General features: G+C 35.5%; 1 protein-coding gene across 1 annotated transcript; it reads right to left on the bottom strand.

Moving 5' to 3' along the window:
* Positions 1 to 7821: 7821 nt before the first annotated feature.
* On the bottom strand, positions 7822 to 19814 carry LOC121411214 (NADH dehydrogenase [ubiquinone] 1 alpha subcomplex subunit 2-like). The gene is made up of 3 exons (XM_041603799.1): positions 19638 to 19814; positions 11820 to 11926; positions 7822 to 9001 (listed from the first exon to the last, which is right to left on the bottom strand). Exons 1-3 carry the CDS (start codon positions 19724 to 19726, stop codon positions 8907 to 8909), a joined length of 291 nt encoding a protein of 96 aa, XP_041459733.1. The 5' UTR covers positions 19727 to 19814; the 3' UTR covers positions 7822 to 8906.
* Between the last annotated feature and the right edge of the window lie 24 nt (positions 19815 to 19838).

Raw genomic sequence — 19838 nt, forward strand, 5'->3', positions numbered from 1 at the left:
TAAATGGCGACAATAGTCAAATATGACTAATCGCCACTCAAACCAATATAAGAAGAAGAAGAAGCCACCGAGAGAGGCTATATAAGTAAATATTTTCCCAATTACATGGGGACGTTTTTAGCGGCGAGATTCACAATTCGCTGTAATTGCCGCATGCAACCGAGTTTTTAAAATCATATGGGTTCAGTATATACCCCTTCCCTATATTTAATAAAATCTCATTTTTAACGCAAGAGCCTAGATGAACCAATATTATTTGAGGTTTGCGAGTCGACTACCGGTTGAAAAACAAATTTGACCTTCGGGAAATTTGGAACGAGATCCAGTCTGTTCATACTTGAACAATGATGGGGCACATATTGACCCATTGCGCAATAACCATGTATTTAGGGTTTACGGTAGTCGACTGGAGTTAAAACTCAACAATAACTTTCTTCGCAGGGGTTGATAAATAAGGATGCAAACGACATATCGCAATAACCTTTCCAATACACTTATATTAAAATAATTATCAACACGATGATTATGTTTTATCACTTAAAGGGAGGGTGTGTAATCTTTGACGCCCTTCGCACGATTAATATTCTTTGGATCTAATTTTGATATTTGCAAAACAATCTTTTGTAACGAAATATAAGTTATCATCCCGACCATCACCCCCAACACCACCATTATCGTCATCATCATCACCACCACAACCATCATCATCTTCATCATCATCATCATCATCACAACTACCATTATTGCGTCATTTTCACAATTTTTTTTCTGTCTTACCCACACGACTAATTTGAAGAAAGTCAGGGGAGATCATGGGGTGGTTTTCCTCGGATTGTCATCGTTAATTCCCGGATGCAATCTTGTGGGGGGGAGGGATACCACGTACCATACCACGCCATAGTAAAGGCCGGGGAATGCTCAGTTTCTTTGAAAAATATTTCGTAAGATATGGTGGTTAATACAGACAAAATGAAAGAGAGGGGAGAGAGGTTTGGGGACGTGATCAAAGAAGCAGTAAAGCAGTCCCAGATCTTTGTTTTTTATTTTTATTTTTTTTATTGAGTAGTTTTTATTGACAACTTCAATTCATATACAAAATAAAATATATATAACAAATAGAACTTTGATGTCTTTACAGATACCTAGACAACTCATAAATTTGACATAATTTTTTCAAGAATGTTACATTAAAACACAATGTCAGATATCTTCCAATACAGAATTATAAATAACATTGATGATAATTATATGCATCAAGAAGAAACTTCTACAGAAAATTCCAACATATTGATTTTTTTTGTTCAAATCGATAATCGATTTATTTGGTAAATGCTATGCCTTCTGATTATATGTGTAAAATGAGCAGTGGCAAATAGGGCCTTTACAAAAAAATATATGAAAATGTGCCTTAATTCAGCTTATTCATGCAGGCCAGATCTGATGCTACCTTGTGGCTTGAAACTTTCCTGGGGGCGTCTATAGGGGGCTATTTTGAAAAAAAAGAAGAGATCAATATCATGGGGAGAAGAAGGGGTTTTGGCCATTAAAGAGGAATTAAGTTCACCCTGACGTAAAGTTTATTTTTGAAATAGCATAAAAACATTGGTAAAGGTTTAAGGAAAATCCATCAAAGATAAGAAAGTCATTAGAATTAATATTTTTAGATTTGCAACGTCATATACGAGCAGCTGCCCCATATGGAATATGTAATATAAAATACATTAATTTCATTTTTGATAGTTCGTGATGACTTATTTTTAATTTCAGCACTTATTTTATTTGTCTTTTTTGGAGCAGGTGTGAAATAACGATTTTATTGACGTACTGAAAGGTTAAACAAAAATCATTGTCAATTTTGTGAAAAAATATACATTTCATTGATTATATTTTTACTATACGATATGTACGAAAGCTGCTCGCATATGAAGTCACAAATCAAATAATTTAAATTGTAATAGCTTCTTTTGCATTATTTGATGGATTTTCCTCGCACCAAGTTTTTTTTTATTATTTTCTCCGGCTTTAGTATTTTTAGTATTTTTATTATTTTCTCTACTATTTTTACAATGATTATTTTGTCAGGTCAGAATGAACTTCCACTTCAAGGCCAGATATATGACCTCGTGTTTTGCATGTTCATGAATATTTGATTTTGAAATTATTATTATTCAAGTGTGACGAACAAGCGCAGCGAGCGATGAAAATACGCATCTTTTTCGTGGTCGAAACATTAATTCATAATCAAATAACACGTTCCGAGGATGTATAAGACATTATCTTTTTATATCACGAAGGCCCCATCCCAATTACCATCTAAGTAGGCCGCCTACAGGCCTACTACACTGTTAAAACATTTATCCTTAAAGGACAAGTCCACCCCAACAAAAAACTTGATTTGAATAAAAAGAGAAAAATTCAACAAGCATAACACTGAAAATTTCCTCAAAATCGGATGTAAAATAAGAAAGTTATGGCATTTTAAAGTTTCGCTTATTTTCAACAAAATAGTTATATGAACGAGCCAGCTACATCCAAATGAGAGAGTTGATGACATCACTCACTATTTCTTTTGTATTTTATTATATGAATTATGAAATATTTTTATTTTCTCGTCATTGTCATGTGAAATGAAGTTTCATTCCTCCCTGAACACGTGGAATTCCATTATTTTAACATTTTGTGCTTCAGGCAATGAGGTCCTAATCATCAAATTCGTAAAAATTGAAATATTGTATAATTCAAACAATAAAAAACGTCATCGACTCTCTCATTTGGATGTAACTGGCTCGTTCATATAACTATTTTGTTGAAAATAAGCGAAACTTTGAAATGTCATAACTTTCTTATTTTACATCCGATTTTGATGAAATTTTCAGCATTGTGCTTGTCTGATTTTTCTCTATTGATTTAAATCAACATTTTTCTGAGGTGGAATTGACCTTTAAAATAAAAGAGGTTAATTCATGCGACAGAGTCTCGATCGAGAACACCTGTAATCTTACCAGATTGCGTAATCTTATAGGAAATTGGTATTTGGTGTATGGAACCTTACAAATTTCCTTTAATAAAACACCCTTTTCCCTTTTTATACAGACCTGTTCTGTTAAATTGCAGAAAAATTCCTGTTTTATGAATTTACAGAATGATTCTGTTATTTCTTTCTGCAAAATCTTTTCCCCCTGTAAAATCAAGGTTTTTTAACAGTTTATTTCAGTCTGGGGAATGATGAGATATGCTCCTGTAACATATTGTTCCAGTCTTAATATAGGGTTAGCATTATGACTGTAAAAGAGTTTTTGGTTCAGAATAAAGTATAGATAATGATCAGGGTTTATTTAGATTTGGAGGTTAGGATTTATGTTGGGCTTATAAAATGCATAGGGTTAGCATTAGGACTGTAAAAGAGTTTTGGTTCAGAATAATGTAAAGATAAGGATGAGGGTTTATTTAGCGTTGGATGAATACCATGGGACCTGGGGAATACCAGTTCTATCAAGTCTGGGAATACCATGCTGACCATAATATTGGCAATATTGATATAAATCATGTGCGCGCCAGAGAGTACAGATTCGTAGAATCCTTAGAGGAACGAGAAAGAGGATGAGAGAGCAGGAGGAAGGGGGAGGGGTGAAGATTATAATATATCATCTGATTATTTGTTTTTTATTTGATTTTATTTAATTTCTGCATTCAAATCAGTAGGCCTATTTCAGAATTTCAAAACATACAATAGACAAAAGTAATATTTAACAAAATTTAAATAATAGTAATATATATCAGCAGTGAAAATAAATATCAACAAGATGTAGTTTATAAGAATAATAATTTTTGAAGGAATGCAGGAGACCGCCATCGTGAGCGTTTAAGCTTGATGATGATGACGACAGGGTCATGTCCATGGAGGATTATTCTATCGTTACTGGGTGTGCTGAGCATTGTCACAGCACCCCAGTATGATAGGCTCCGTGGACAGGTCCGTGGATGACGGCCTTGTAAAATTGACATCATTGCTGTTATCTTTAAGACGACTACGAGCATTATCATTATTGACGTCGTCGCTGTCGTCATCATCATCACCATCATCTATGTTTAAAAATCTTATGCTTGAAATCGAGCTGTATATAACTAAATGTAAATCATCAGCTAGCCGTGCATGGATGTAAAATAATTGCCATATTTCTGAGACAAGGTCTCATGGGGAATACCAACGAACTATACCGTGGAAAGGTTTGTTCAAAATATGTTCTTTTTAATCATCCATGACCATGCGTATAATCCAATCTCTGCGTATACTCCCTATAATTTCATATTTACGTTTTTTTAACATTTGCGTTCTGTTCGAGAGATCAGCTAGCGTCATACAAGCCTCGCTTCTCAGCTGGTCTTATTTTTCATTCATTTTCTTTTTCCAAAGCATACATAGACAACCATTTATATACTTTAATTACTTTCTAGAAGGTTTTGATTTATCAATGATATTTGTTAATTGTTTATTGTTTTTTATTGTTACTTCAGAAAGTGAGTGTAAGCTTAATCATTGTTTTGTATTTAGATTTTATATGTAATTTTTCTTGGACTTATATTTTGTATTTATTTTGTACGTTAAAAAAGTGAATATATGAAATGAAATATAGATAAATTCAGTTCTAAGGCATCTTTTGTCAAAGGGGAAGGGTGCATTTTATACGATTAAATAGGGGAGAGACAATGAGGGAGGTCTGTAAGTTTATGACACTCAATCATGATCTTAGACAACATTCTTCTGCGCCGAAAATCCAAATATTGCAAAGGCACGGTGCTGAATGCGTTGCCGAATTTACTGATTTAAGAGTAAGTTCACTGAAAGAAATTTTATTTCAACAGATTGCCGAAAATTTGAGAAAAATTCATCAGAGAATAAAAGGTTAATGCAATTTCAATTATTTGATTGATTGGCGTCATATGCGAGCTTTTCTGCTTATCGAATGGTAAAAATCAATGAAAGTAATTTTCTCAGGAAATATAATTTTTTTTTACTGTACCTTTTAGTGTATCAATAGACAAATATTTCACGTCCGTTCCTTAAAAGAAAACAAAAATAAGTCATTACCACTAAAGCATCCTATATCACATAACATATGGGGTAGCTGATCTTTTTAGAATTCACAAATCCAAAACTAAGAATTCGTATAACTTTCCCCTTATAGGTTTAAGATCAATTTGGACCCAAGATTAAAATAATTTTGGCACCCCCCCCTTAGTATGAGAATCAATCTTGCGCCCCGACTTATAATTTTTTTCTTTTCCCCTCTCTTCTTCTGTCTTTCTCTTTCTTTTCTCCTTCCATCCCTTTTTTTCTTATCCTTTTTCTATCTCTCTTTTCATTTTCTCTTCTCCACTTTTTTATTATATAATTCCCTTTTTTCGGCTTCCTTCTCCTTTTTTCCCCCGACCAGGTGCCATGGTCCCAAGGCCCCAGGGAAAGCCCAATTATCAAAAGTTTGGCACCTTTGGTGCAGACGCATCAAACACTTCTGTAACCGACACTGAACATATAATTTTCAAATAACCTGTCTTCTTTTCACCAACAAGTTGGCTTCCACTGCGAAAACTCCGGTGTTGATTTAACACCAGCCCGGAATCCATGTCCACACCAGAGAAGTATTGTAACAACTCCAGTTTGGAATCAAACCGACGCTGTTCTAAAACATAATTGGTGTTGTATAAACATCTATCTGGTCTTAGACTAATACCAAAATCGGTGTTAACACTCATCTGGTGTGGACATATACAGATTCTGACTGGTGTTAAATCAACAACGGGTTTTTTGCAATGTGCCGAGTTTCAACAACTCGTCATCTTGTCCTTGATGAAGTCGACTCGACGAGATTCTGAATATTGTCTTTTTAACTCCTCATCCTAATATTATAAGACGACTTGACAAGATTGAGGATCTCCAATTTTCTTCTTACCCTTTCGTCCATATTTACTCTTTTTCTCGTCTTCTTGAGGCACGTCTAAGCTTCGGTAGGTTGCTCATTTTGCACGGGTTGGGCATTTGTGAAATTAGTGAAACTTCGAATAACTTACTTTACATCTGATCTTGACAAAATAAGTGTTATGTTCTTTTGATTTTATCTATTCATGATGATCAAATTACTTATGATTGACTTGACCTTAAGTACAATGTTATGATGAGTGTTTGAGAGTTTTCTTTAGTGACACAACGGGAAATACCATATTGTTAGTATAAAGGATGTGTCTTTTCAGAACAGGGAGCATTAACTTTTAATCTTCGCGAGGGGCAGCATCTCCTGTCCAGGACCTGTGTATATTTCCTTAGACTGATAAGTCTGTCTGTTTCCGATGAGCTTTTAAAGGTCACGTCCAAATGAAATTGAGAAAATCAAACTAGCATAATGCTGAAAATTTCATCAAAATCTAATGCAAAATAAGAAAGTTATGACAATTTAAGTTTTCGCTTACGATTTCGCTTTTCACAAAACAGTGATGTGCACAAATGAGACAGGCCAGGGACGGATCCAGGATATTCTAAAGGGGGGTGGGCACATTTTCCCCGAGTAAAAAAATGACAAAAAGGGGGTCGGGGTGGGCACGGGCCAGCTTTGCCCCCTGGATCCGCCAATGAGACAGTCGATGATATCCCTCACTAATTCACCACTCAATACAACAACACTAATTTTGTTACTAAGTAGCAAAACAAGTGATCCACCCTCTCTGTGTCTCTCTTTTAAATTTTTTTTGTTTGTTATAGGCTTTTTCATTCTCTGTATTATTCATGGTTATCTCAAAATGTATGTTTTTAAGACTATTTTGTTGTTTTATTACACACAGATAAAGAGAAATCACACGTTGATCAGTTTGCTCCCTCTTAAGGTGCAAATTTTAAATGTTGACAAAACGAAAAACCAATGGTTGAAAATACTTCCTCCAAGACATTTAGTCTTAATTTTAAGAGAGAGAACCGTACCAACGAGATTGTGATATGAAAAATATCAGATATGATTATCCGAATTCAGCAGCGTTGTCACTAAAGATAGGTCACAGGTGGATCTCTCTCTAGCATCAGGATGTGATGAGACACTCATCAAAGGCTTTGACACACATCCTTGTGCTTGAATCAATTGATAATAATGCTTATATATATTATTATGTCTTCTTACCTATGATGCTTTATCTTGCAGAATGCTTTCCAGATATGATCACTTGTTCTATTCTATTTATTTCATTCTTCAAAACTTTCTCTACAACTCTATAAATACTTGTACCATATAGTACACATTTTCTTTAAATTTAGTTATAACCTATTTTGTAACCTGTTACCTTATGTAAGGCCCCACACTAACTTTTTTTCTTGGTGGCCCGATCTGTCCACCAAATCATTCATTTCACATTGTTGATGGTCCTTAAAGTATAACAATATTAGAAAACATTACACGCTACCAAAACTTTGGTAGACCAACCGAACCACCAAGTGTGGGCTTTTGCAGAATTTGGTGACCATACTCATTTTTGGTTGCCCCAGGCCAATGCTAATGTCGAGCCCTGCCATATGTGTGTGTTTATATTTACAAAATGTAACTTATATTCTGTAGTGCAATATGCCTCCATCATGTATAATGAATAATTCATTATTATCATTATTTCACTATTTACAAATGTAGCTTCATTATCTCACTATGAATTTATGATTCCATTGTAACCTATGTTTACATCAGTCTCCCTATTGCTTTAACAAGGAAATATTGGCAGTAAACCTTACTAATTGTGAATCTTTAACATCAAGTAATCCAACAAACAAGAATATGAGAAAGCACTCAATTAAATTATAATTCATAGATTTATTATCATTCATGTCCACATTTCACTTCTTAAAAAACATCACACAAGTTTCAACTGCTCAGTAGAGCTGAGTGAACAGAGTGGAAAGCCTTATTAATGCATATATCGCAATACTTGGACATGATAACATAGGGTAGGACATCTCCTATTCATACACTGACCTGGGGAGTGTTTCATCAACATTTTTGTCCGACAAGTAGTCAGGTCTAACAACTTTCCTTGATTTTGATTGGCTGAGAGGCACTGTTACTATGGAAACCGTCGAATAAATCGTCTGACAAGTCATTTCATGAAACACTCCCCATTTTTATCAATATAGGCCCCACCCCTATCTCATCCAATTTACCTTTTTCATCATTTATGACATCCAGGTTTGGAGGGGTGTTTAAAACTTTTTATTTATTTTTTGCACCGCTTGAAAGCGGTCCCCAGGCCACATGCCACTTTGCTCCCTAGACGTGCCAACGAATGGAATATAAATGGAAAGGTAAATTCATAAATATCATTCCTTACATAAAGGGAGAGAAGGGGAATGGGGCTGATTTGGTAGGCGGTAGAACCACTAGACTGGTACCATCAGTCATGCAGAATATAACAGATATCTGAGGAAAGGGGGGGGGGGGCAGGAGACAATAAACACTGTCTTTTATCCAAGTGTTCTCAATAACTCTGAAAGTTCCAAAATTGTGTTAAGTCAGGTCCATCATTATGCATTTCAGAGAAATAAAAAGCATTTTGAAAAATTATATTCCCACAATCTTAAAAAAAAAATACTGGATCAAAGCACTATGCTTAGACTAAGAAATGTAAGTGCATTCATAACTTCAGAGTTCAGACTGTACACAAACTTGTCTTTCCATTGAAGATCAGCTACCACTTCCAGGTCAGTAAATTTATAGAAAGTATGATGAAGCATCCATCCATCCCTTCTTTCAATCCAGTATTCCTTCAAAGACCTCCATATCCGTTCCTGATTTCTTTAGATGAAAGACGGCAGATGCCACATCTATACACTGCTCTGTTTCTTTGATATGTCCAGATTCAATTTAATTTCATCATAAGAGTTATTTTGGTTGCAGAGCAACAAGGGATTGAATAGTCTCGTTGACTTGCTTGGAGTTAAATCCTGTCACATCAGTACTCGCCTCACGTCCAAACTCTGTTCATGAGAATACCCACAAAAAAAAAATGGTAAAGAGACATGGATCATCATTTGCCAAATTATTTCCAAGATGCATAGAGCATGCATGATATGCATCCAGAAATCAAAGTGACATGTAACCATGACATGAATATTCCACAACAAGCCAAGCTAAAAAAATACACACAGGATTTCAAAAGGTTTCATGTTAGCTGGGAATGACCTACTTAGGCTACAGTTGTTGAAACATATTTTTTTGTGTGTGAATACAGGCCACTGCATTCGAGAAGTAACCCAAACAATTTCATTATGATAAGATTCTGTAAGGGATCTCAATTAATGGCAGATGATCCCGGAGGGGCCACTTACATTGACCAGTGGATACCATGCGCGACCCAAAAAACACGTAAAAAGGATGTCCTTTTCACGATAGGGCACGTTACGTACGTAACGTGATAAGGGTGTCAAAAACACAAAAACTGGAATGCCTCTGGCCGTCTCACCTGCATCACGCGGTTCAATATAGCAGCAGTGCTGACTTTGAATACTACTCTAACTCGCACAAGATGTTCAGTGATACATGGTTACTCTTATGTCCACTTTTTATGAACTAGACCAATAAACTTACAGAGATATGATGGTTATTCAACAAAAAACCCCAACTTGGCCAAAGTTCAATGACCTTACATGACCTTTGACCTTGATCATGTGACCTGAAACTCGCACAGGATATTCAGTGATACCTGATTACTCTTATGTACAAGTTTCATGAATCAGATCCATAAACTTTCAAAGTTATGATGGTAATTCAACAGATACACCCAATTCGGCCAAAGTTCATTGACCTTTGACCTTGTTCATGTGACCTGAAACGCGCACAGGATGTTCAGTGATACTTGATTACTCTAATGTCTAAGTTTAATGAACTAGACCAATAAACTTTCAAAGTTATGATGGTAATTCAACAGATACCCCCGATTCGGCAAAAGTTCATTGACCCTAAATGACCTTTGACCTTAATCATGAGACCTGAAACTTGCACAAAATTTTCAGTGATGCTTGATTACTATTGTGTCCAAGTTTCATGAATCAGATCCATAAACTTTCAAAGTTATGATGGGAATTCAACAGATATCCCCAATTCGGCCAAAGTTCATTGACCCTAAATGACCTTTGACCTTGGTCATGTGACGTGAAACTCATGTAGGATGTTCAGTGATACTTGATTAACCTAATGTCCAAGTTTCATGAATTAGGTCCATATATTTTCTAAGTTATGATGACATTTCAAAAACTTAACCTCAGGTTAAGATTTGATGTTGACGCCGCCGCCGCCGTCGGAAAAGCGGCGCCTATAGTCTCACTTTGCTTCGCAGGTGAGACAAAAATAATGAAAACAGGGTATCTATTTTGCTAGGAAAATTATGTGTTTAGGGTCCAAGTTTGGGATGATAAAACAAAATTAAATTGTTTTATAAAGGATGTCCGTTTTGCCCCAACACTACGTGTTTAGAGTCCTATTTTCGCGAGGTGTAGAAGATGGGATCGTACTAAACCAAATAAGTTAAAGCCGACGACCGAAGGATCCGTAACAATAAAACATTCCTGTACTTGTTTAGGGGTTCATTTCAGGGAATATTTGCCAAAAGTATTGTTTTGTTTCCAATACTTGTTAAGGTTAGGGTTTCACACGCCAATACTTGTTAAGGGGTGTATTTTCAGAATATGGAAATTACGTGTTAAGGGTGCTTTTCGAGATCCCATGGTCGCGCATGGTATCCACTCGTGAATGGAAGTGGCCCCCCCCCGGGCAGATGATGCAGATCGATGAATATTTTTTAATCAATCAGAAAATATCACATATTTTATTTGAAACTAATTTTCAAAACTATTGTACTTAAAGGAACATTCCACCCCAACAAAAAGATGATTTGAATAAACAGAGATAAATCAAACAAGCAAACACTGAAGATTTCATCAAAATTGGATGTAAAATAAGAAAGTTATGACAATTTTAAATTTCGCCTCATTTCACAAAATAGTTACATGTACATGTATGCACGTCTTGGTCGGTCTGCAAATGAGAAAACTGATGACATTTCTCACTATTTGTTTTGTATTTTATAATATAAAATACAACAAAATTCTAATTTTCCTCTCATTATCATGTGAAACAAAGTTTAATTCCTCCATAAACATGTGTAATTATTATTGTTTAACATTTCAAGATTCAGTCAAGTTGTTCCTTCTTGCCAAATCTGTAAAAATTTAAATGTTGTCTCATTCAAACAATAAAAACAAAATAAATAGTGAGGGACATCATCGAGTCTCTCATTTGCATGTGACTAGATTGTGCACATACATGTACTATTAAAAATCAATGTCATAACTATCCTATTTTACATCCAATTTTGATAAAATTTTCAGCATTATGCTTGTCTTATTGATTAAAATCAACATTTTTCTGAGGTGGACTTTTCATCTGAGATCCAATAAACAGTACTCATGCATTCCATTTGAAAACAAATCAAAATAAATTTGGAAGTACACCAACAAGTCTAGCCCGTCTTTTTCTTTGATGTTTTTTTTTCTTCAGGCAAGCACCATAATGAATATAAAATGAAAATATATCATAAGATTACTACCATTCGTTTGCCATTTGTTATTGATACACATCTGAAGAAAAATATGACAAGTAGCGTTTCATTAAATATCTTGTCAGATATTTTCACTGACAAGTGATTACTTTGAGAATAAAATCAGTGTATCTGATCAATCAAGAGCAAATTTTTTCAGTGGAAATATCTGAATACTTCATGGATCAAACATCAATTACCGTATCTTGCATAGACCGTAGGCTGAACCCCACTGCATTCTCTGATCAGGATGGGGAAACGGGGATTGGCCTTCTTCACTTCTACATACTGTGTCTTCACCCATTCCCTGAGATGAATAAGCAATATATAACAAAGTTTAAAAGTTAAAGATTTACAAGCTTAAATTAAATAAAAAATGAAATGCCATCTTTTCAATGATTCATTTTCCTTCTCTCTCTTTTTTCTTTTCCTTATTTTGCTCTTTTAATCCCCTTTCTCTGATTTTGAATTTTCATTGTCCCTTCTTCCTCTCATCTCATGATTTGGTCTCATTTCTCCCACCTTCTTCTCCCCCTTTAATACTTCTATGTCAGTTTTTGTCTTCCTTTTCATCTCCTTCCTATAATTGCTTCTTAATTTTTTTCGCATACATTCGTAATTCCGAAGGCTCAATTATTCTGAAGGTTCATATTTCCGAAGGTTCGTCAATCCGAAAACGAAATAAGGTTCGTAATTCCAAAAACGAAATGAAGTTCGTAATTCCGAAGGTTCGTCATTCCAAAAACGAAATGAGGTTCGTTAATCCGAAAATTAAATAAGGTTCGTATTTACGAAAATAAAATTAATTCATTTTGGTAACAAAAACGGTGTCGTCATTACAAAATGCACGTTATTATGCCATAATAGTAATAAAGATCGATGATACATGTCTATGTTGTGGCCAAAGCATGTATTGCATTATTACAGGCCCGGATCAAGCATAGGCTTAATTTCGATTTTATCTGAGCAATTTTACTGCCTAAGCAAATGGTTTAAGGATGCAGGGGATTAAGTTTGTTGGTCGCGTGTGAGTAACCTCCAGAAAATAGGATTTTTATGCAAAGGAATGTAATTTTTAATGAAAAAAAACACTACTAATGATGATCATAATAATCTAAACGATGATCATTAAAAATAGTAATAAAGAATATAAATTTTAATAAAGAAAAAAAAGGAAAATGCTATTTTTCCAAAATGGAAAATTCCCTATGAAAAAAGAAAATGTGCCGTTTTCGAGAGAAAATACTTTTTTAAAGTATACATTTTAGATTAGTTTTCAGGCTGGAATATTACAATTTTTCAACTCCCGCTTCACACTCTCAATTATTCTATTGGTGTAATATGTATCTTGAAAAGGTCACTAAATGCTTTCTTTAACAGGTTCCTTTGCATGTAATATTATGCAATGTAACGCAATATAATTTATTAGGCTCTTCATAATCCTTGTATTACGTTAAGAAATAAATGTTAAGCGCTTATAAACTACTGTAATATGCGCTATATAAATGTACATTAATTATTTATTATTTACTATTCCTTTTCTGGTCAGTATTAGCCAGGAGGCTTCTAGAGATTAAAAATCATTTACTAACGTAAGCTTACTCTCATACGAAGCAAGGTCTTCCTGGTCATAGACCCACACAACGTTACCCGACGCACGCGTCTGTAACGTTGGTGAAGAACAATAGGAAGCAAGATGGCGGCGTAAACATCGGGCAATTCTCTTCTGTCTTTTCACAATATTTTTCTCATTTTTTTTTTATGAATTCTTGTTAAAAAAATAACGAGAGTGTAGAAATGTCGGACATGAAGTTTTATCCCACGTACATGATTTAGGGCTAGATCTTTTAGAAGGAAAGTAGAAATCTCGGGGGTGAAAGTTTCAGGTTTTGGCTTCCGTCGTGTGGGATAATGACCAGGAAGACCTGGCTTCATATGAGAGTAAGCTTACGTTAGTAAATGATTTTTACTCTCTACAAGCCTCCTGGCTAGTCAGTATTAAGCTCGCATTTTGCCCTTGTGTAAATTCATTAGTTAGATGCACATCTTTTTGAAGGACAAGTCCACCCCCATAAGTTGTTTTGAATAAAAAGAGAAAAATCCAACAAACATAACACTATGAAATTTCATCAAATCGGATGTAAAATAGGAAACTTATGAAAGTTTTAAGTTTCGCTTAATTTCAGAAAAAAAGTTGCACATCCTGGTCAGTATGCATATGCAAATGAGGGAACTGATGACATCACTCACTCACTATTTCTTTGGTATTTTATTATATTAAATATTCAATTTTTTCTCATAATTTTCCTGAGAAACAAAGTTTTATTTCTATTTTTATCTCTGAACTTGTGAAAATACCATTGTTTAACATTTTATGGTTCAGCCAAGTTGGTTGGTTATTATGATGGTGGGCCCCAAGTCTGCGCACCTAACAATTTGAGTTGAGATTTAACATGAATTTCTTATTTCACAAAATCTTTTGGTTAAGTGTTTCTTATGTTATTAAGAGTAAGTGTACCAAATTTCTCATAAAAAACGAAAGAAAAGAAAAGATTTTCTTGAAAAAACCTCGGGCAGTCATTTTCAGATTGAAAAAAAATGGTACCCCATATCTGCGCACTCATTCACTTTTGCACACGATTCTGGGATTTTGATGAGAAAGGCTGCATTTTGAGGCCTTCACATGAAATGCCCTGAATTCATTATTTTTCCACCATTTTGAGTAAGATTTTTTTATGAATACCTGTCTATGTATTGCATGTGTAAAGTTCGTGCTCGTTGCGTATCTTCTTTTACTAGAATCAGGGTTGGCATATTTCCCGCTTCGGAGGCTTATTTCCCGGACGCCGGGAAATAAGCGGTATTTACCGGTATTTACCGCTTTTTTCCGGTATTTACCACTTTTCACCGGGAAATACCGGGAAATATAATTTTCCACTCACTTTTCTATAGGGATTGTCAAATTTTGAACATAAAAACAAAGGTGGTGAATATGGTTACTCTGGTGTGTACCATTTGTTTGAGTGTGTGTTTATGTTTGTGTTTAGGTGTTATCTATGTCTGTTATCATGAAATAATAATAATCAACATTTATAAAGCGCTTAATACGCATTGTTTCTAAGTGCTGGATACATAGACAAAAAATTACAAGTAACAAAATACAGAAATTACAAGTAACAAAATACAGAAATGCTGGAAAAAATACAATAAAATACTAAAAAGATCCCTAATATACATCTAATTTAGATATGATGTTCTTCATTAAGTCAGTCAATAATTACCATATTCATGAATACCTACATGTACATGCATTAATGAGCATACACTTGTATTAGCATATGAACAAAATGCCATGAAACATTCCGCATACATTCGTAATTCTGAAGCTTCGTTATTCCGAAGGTTAGTATTTCCGTAGGTTCGTAAATTTTCCGAAGGTTCCTAAGTCTGAAAACAAAATGAGGTTCGCAATTCCGAAGGTTCGTTAGTCCGAAAACAAAGTGAGGTTCGTAATTCCGAAGGTTCATTAATCCGAAAACGAAATGAGGTTCGGAATTCCGAAGGTTCGTTAGTCCGAAAACGTGATAATTAACGAACCTTATTTCGTTTTCTGACTAACGAACCTTCGGAACAGCGAACCTTATTTCGTTTTCGGATTAACGAACCTTCGGAACAACGAACCTTATTTCGTTTTCGGACTAACGAACCTTCGGAACATCGAACCTTATTTTGTTTTCGCATTATCGACCCTTCGGAATAACAAACCTTCGGAATAACGAACTTTTGTAATAACGCCACAAATGTTCGGATTAATAAACCCTTTTACGTTTTCGGATTAACAAACATCAAGGTATAGGCAATTTACGTGTTTCGGAATTAAAAACCTTCGGAATTACGAAGTGTAACCAAACATTCAGTAGCTAAAGTATGTCAATTACCGTATGTTATATTCATTTTATATTTCTTAAAGGAAACAACTTTTGACACCTCTTTCCACTTTTGTGTACAGTTGTATAAGTTATGCTTTTTAATTTTTGTGTTTGCTTTCTTTGTTAAACTTCTTTTAAATGTTATATTAAAAGAATTGCAACATTAAAAATGGCACAATCCGAGTTGTGTAACTTTTTAGGCTACAAAAAGATCTTTTTCTGTAAGCAATATCAAAATTCAAAACCAACAACCATTAGTACACACTGAAACATGTACACACTAAAACTCCTTACATACAGTAGAATACTGAGCTTTATTCACACTTAAAAACAAAAATCATATTGTAATGAGGTACAATGGCATGTAACAAGTTAAACCCAGGGAGAAATATTTGTTTATGTACGTATGTGTGGACTTAGATCCTATGTGTGTTTGGATGTACATGTATGCAGTATGGATTTTATCTGTAAAAAAGTGTGTTTCTACTGAGTTTTGTGATTCTAATTATTTCAGAACACTATTTCCATTTGTTCAGGTTAAAAACAACTAAAATTATTGAAAAAAAAGAATTAGAAATCATATTTCCCGTTTTTTACATATTTACCGGACGCCCATCTTATTTACCGGACGGTATTTACCGGTATTTACCACCGGTAATTACCGCTACCGGTATTTACCGCCCAACCCTGACTAGAATCGCGCAGATACTCGGGTGCACAGACTTGGGAGACCGCGCAGACATGGGGGAACTGACCATACTGTCAATACTGTAAAATATAGAAATATTGTATAATTCAAACAATAAAAACATGAGACATGAGAGAAATAGTGAGGATCATCATCGATTCTCTCATTTGCATGTGATTAAATTGTGCATATAACTACAGAGCTACCAAGTCTCACGCATTATGTGTGAGACTCTATGGAAGCAGGAGACCGTCAAAAACATGGATATACGTCGTGTCGTAATTCAATTTACCACACGACGTAAATAATTGCGTCGTGTAGCAATTCGAATTACTACACGACGTAAATAATTACGTAGTGTAGTAAATAATTACTACACGACGTAATTTCGAATTACTGCTCAACGATTTAACGTCATGATGTTAAATGAATTAGTGTAGTGACGTTAAATCAACCAATGAGGCTGTTCTCACTACATTCCTAAAACTAGTTTACCGGTACTGGAAACTAGTTTAACGCGTAGTGAGAACGGTCAAAGCGGTCTTGGAAGCGATCTTCCAAACCAGTTTGGAAAACCACCTCGCGATGTAGTTTTCAAGATCGCTTTGCCTCGTTAAACTGGTTTTAGCGTAAGTGAGGACACAACCGTTCTTCGGGAAGCGATCTTCGCACATTTTGAGCACGCTACTCCACACGACAGGTGTAGAATGCCTATGCTGCGGTTTTTAATTTCGAGCGAAACGTGTCACCCCACTGGGAGCGTTTCCATAGCAACAAGAGCACTTTACGTGAAGTGATTTTGAAAACCACTTTCGTGTGATCAAGTGGGAACGCTAGCAAAGCGATCTTCCAAACTGGTTTCCTGAATCGGTTTCCAGAAAACTAGTTTTAGAATGCGTAATGAGAACTAACTTCCTGTACAATACTCTGTTGTCTCAGCTCTTCGCATTGCGCTCATATAACGAACGGTCTCATTGGTTGATTTAACGTCACTACACTAATTCATTTAACGTCATGACGTTAAATCGTTGAGCAGTAATTCGGAATTACGTCGTGCAGTAATTATTTACTCCACAACGTAATTATTTAGGTAGTGTAGTAATTGGAATTACTACAAGACCTTAATTATTTGATGTAGCGACACTTATTCATTTAACGTCATGACATTAAATCGTCGGGCAGTAATTCGGAATTGCGTCGTGCAGTAATTCGAATTACTACACTACGTAATTATTTACGTCGTGTAGTAATTTGAATTGCTACACGACGTAATTCTTTACGTCGTGTAGTAAATTGAATTACGACATGACGTATATCCGTGTTTTTGACGGTTTCCAGCTTCCATAAGACTCAAGCATTTTGGACTCTAGACCAAAAGCTTCAGTCTCTGTATTTTGGTTGTTCCGCTGAACTGCGTTGGCTCCACTCACCATACATAGACTGAAGTGGTTGGGGGTCCGTGGCTACAGACAACGTATAGTGAACTAGCGTTTTATAGATCGCGATTTAAAACTGTTTTTTGAGCGAAATTTAAGTAATTGCATACCTTGGACCGGATTTATTGAAAAAAAAATCCACTGGATGATTGAGAAATCTGTCATCTAAGCCATTTTCTCCTGACCTGACGGTTTATCTTGCAAGTTGCCATCTTGAATGACGTCATTATCGTTAATGTCTCGATATATCGCGATTATAACTATTATGGTTTGTCTTCGTGAGTGTATCGTATCGTATTATTGCCTTGTAGGTGTGCTGGTGGAATGCAATATCGATATCACATTCGTACATTGTTGACGCCCTCTCCGTTCGTTTGTAAATATTTCATAGTTTGGCTGCCATTTTGACCTGTTTTCCTGTGTCGTACCCAACTAAACATTGGTAAAGTATAATTTTTATGCATTTTCATCTATATCGTTCAAAGAATGTAAAATAATTACCTATTTTGAATTTGTATTTCACATATCCTTAGATTGTAACCTCAATGTGTTATAGAACCTCAAACTTTGGACTCTGGTCGGACAAAGGTGCTGGTGTTATAACAAATGAGAGCCCACACGGACACTTTACCGTCGGTGAATGGGGATTACAGTAAAATGTCAGAAAATTGTTGAATAAATCCCCAGAAACGATGGTTATTCCTGTCCATTTGGACTCTTGTTCATCCCCTCAAATCTCTGTCTCAAGCTCACGCAACTATCACAGCTTATCCCCATAATAAAGGCCATATACATTGTATAGTGACGTATTGTATTACCGGACACTATCATATTTCCGGACGCGCATATAACTGCGTAGGAAATCAATTTCGTACCGTAAGACTTCCGCAGTTCAATATCACAGATCAATTCAAAGAACGAGAATGCAAAAACAAGGCGAAAATATAATTTTTACCTTATTTTTCTCTAAAAATGACAGAAAATGCTTGAAATAACATATAACACAGTTTTGGCATTAACAATTGATCCCAATTGATCTATTTTCTGATGGAAATACGGACCTGATTTGCCGAATTTCAATCTCGTACGCTCCATCGATTAAATCGTCGACGGCTAGTTCTCAATGTACCGGGTATACCCCGGCCGTGCGCGAGGTTTACCGTGATGGAGAGCCGTCATGATCGACAGCGCATCGATAGAACTTGATGACCGAGTCTTACGATATGAACGAGCATTAACACTTGGAAGTGCAATATCGAACGCGCAATTAAAAAAAAAGGAAATTAGTTAGCAAACGCAAATTTATAACAAAGATCTGCTCAGAATCGTTATAAGAAAGCATACAAAAACTTAGAATTTACTCATGAGATGATTAATCCCGAAAAAATCACACCAATTCTTTCTTACATCATTATAATCAAGAATATTTTTTACCCGTCCGGCGCGCGTCCGGAATTACAATATAATTTGTCACGCACGAAAATAATTGTTTTTCGCGGAGGGGTATGCGGCAAGTGCGGTGCAAAGAAAACGGTTGGAAAATATAAAATAATTTCATCATATTCATAATTTTCGGAATATTTGGAATAGCAAGTGATAATTTTTCTTGATTGTATTTCCTCTAGTTGTCATTTTTAAAGCACTGAAATGAAAGTGTCCGGCAATAGGATACACTGCCATACACAATTGCTGTGATCTCACTCAGATTCACAGAAAATCTCATGCATAGCTGGTCTTTGAACTTGGCATCTCTGTAACTATTTTGTGACTTGAACTTTTGAAGTTGATGCCGTGCCTGCAGTGCTGTCAGCCTGTCACTGTGACTGTGTCAGTGCAGAGTCATCATTCATTCATGGCTGTGTGACTGTGAGTGTGAGTGTGTCTGTGCTGTGGTCAGTGACAGTGGTGAGGTAAATTCAAGTCTTGAATCAAGAGCTAATAATTAAAGTATTTTTTAAATCTCACCTAACGCCTTCACTTGCATTTGAACGTTGGCAAAGATGAATTCTAAGCTCCTTTAGATGTTGAGGAAACCTCCGTGCAACAGAAGCCATGATTTCACCAGATTTGAGCCTTTAAATTATTCTCCACTAGCAATGCCAATGACTGTTCTCCCTATAAATGAATGTAGTCTATAGTCGAGTCGTCCGGTCGAATTTCAGCAAG

The sequence above is a fragment of the Lytechinus variegatus genome, chromosome 1 (assembly GCF_018143015.1).
Source record: "Lytechinus variegatus isolate NC3 chromosome 1, Lvar_3.0, whole genome shotgun sequence".
Taxonomy (NCBI): Eukaryota; Metazoa; Echinodermata; class Echinoidea; order Temnopleuroida; family Toxopneustidae; genus Lytechinus; species Lytechinus variegatus.

Coding starts and splice junctions, on each gene's coding strand:
- LOC121411214 (XM_041603799.1), bottom strand. CDS start 19,726: ATGGCTTCTGTTGCACGGAGGTTTCCTCAACATCTAAAGGAGCTTAGA. Junction 11,927..19,637: donor AATGCAAGTGAAGGCGTTAG/GTGAGATTTAAA, acceptor TATTCATCTCAG/GGAATGGGTGAAGACACAGT. Junction 9,002..11,819: donor TACGGTCTATGCAAGATACG/GTAATTGATGTT, acceptor TCTCATGAACAG/AGTTTGGACGTGAGGCGAGT.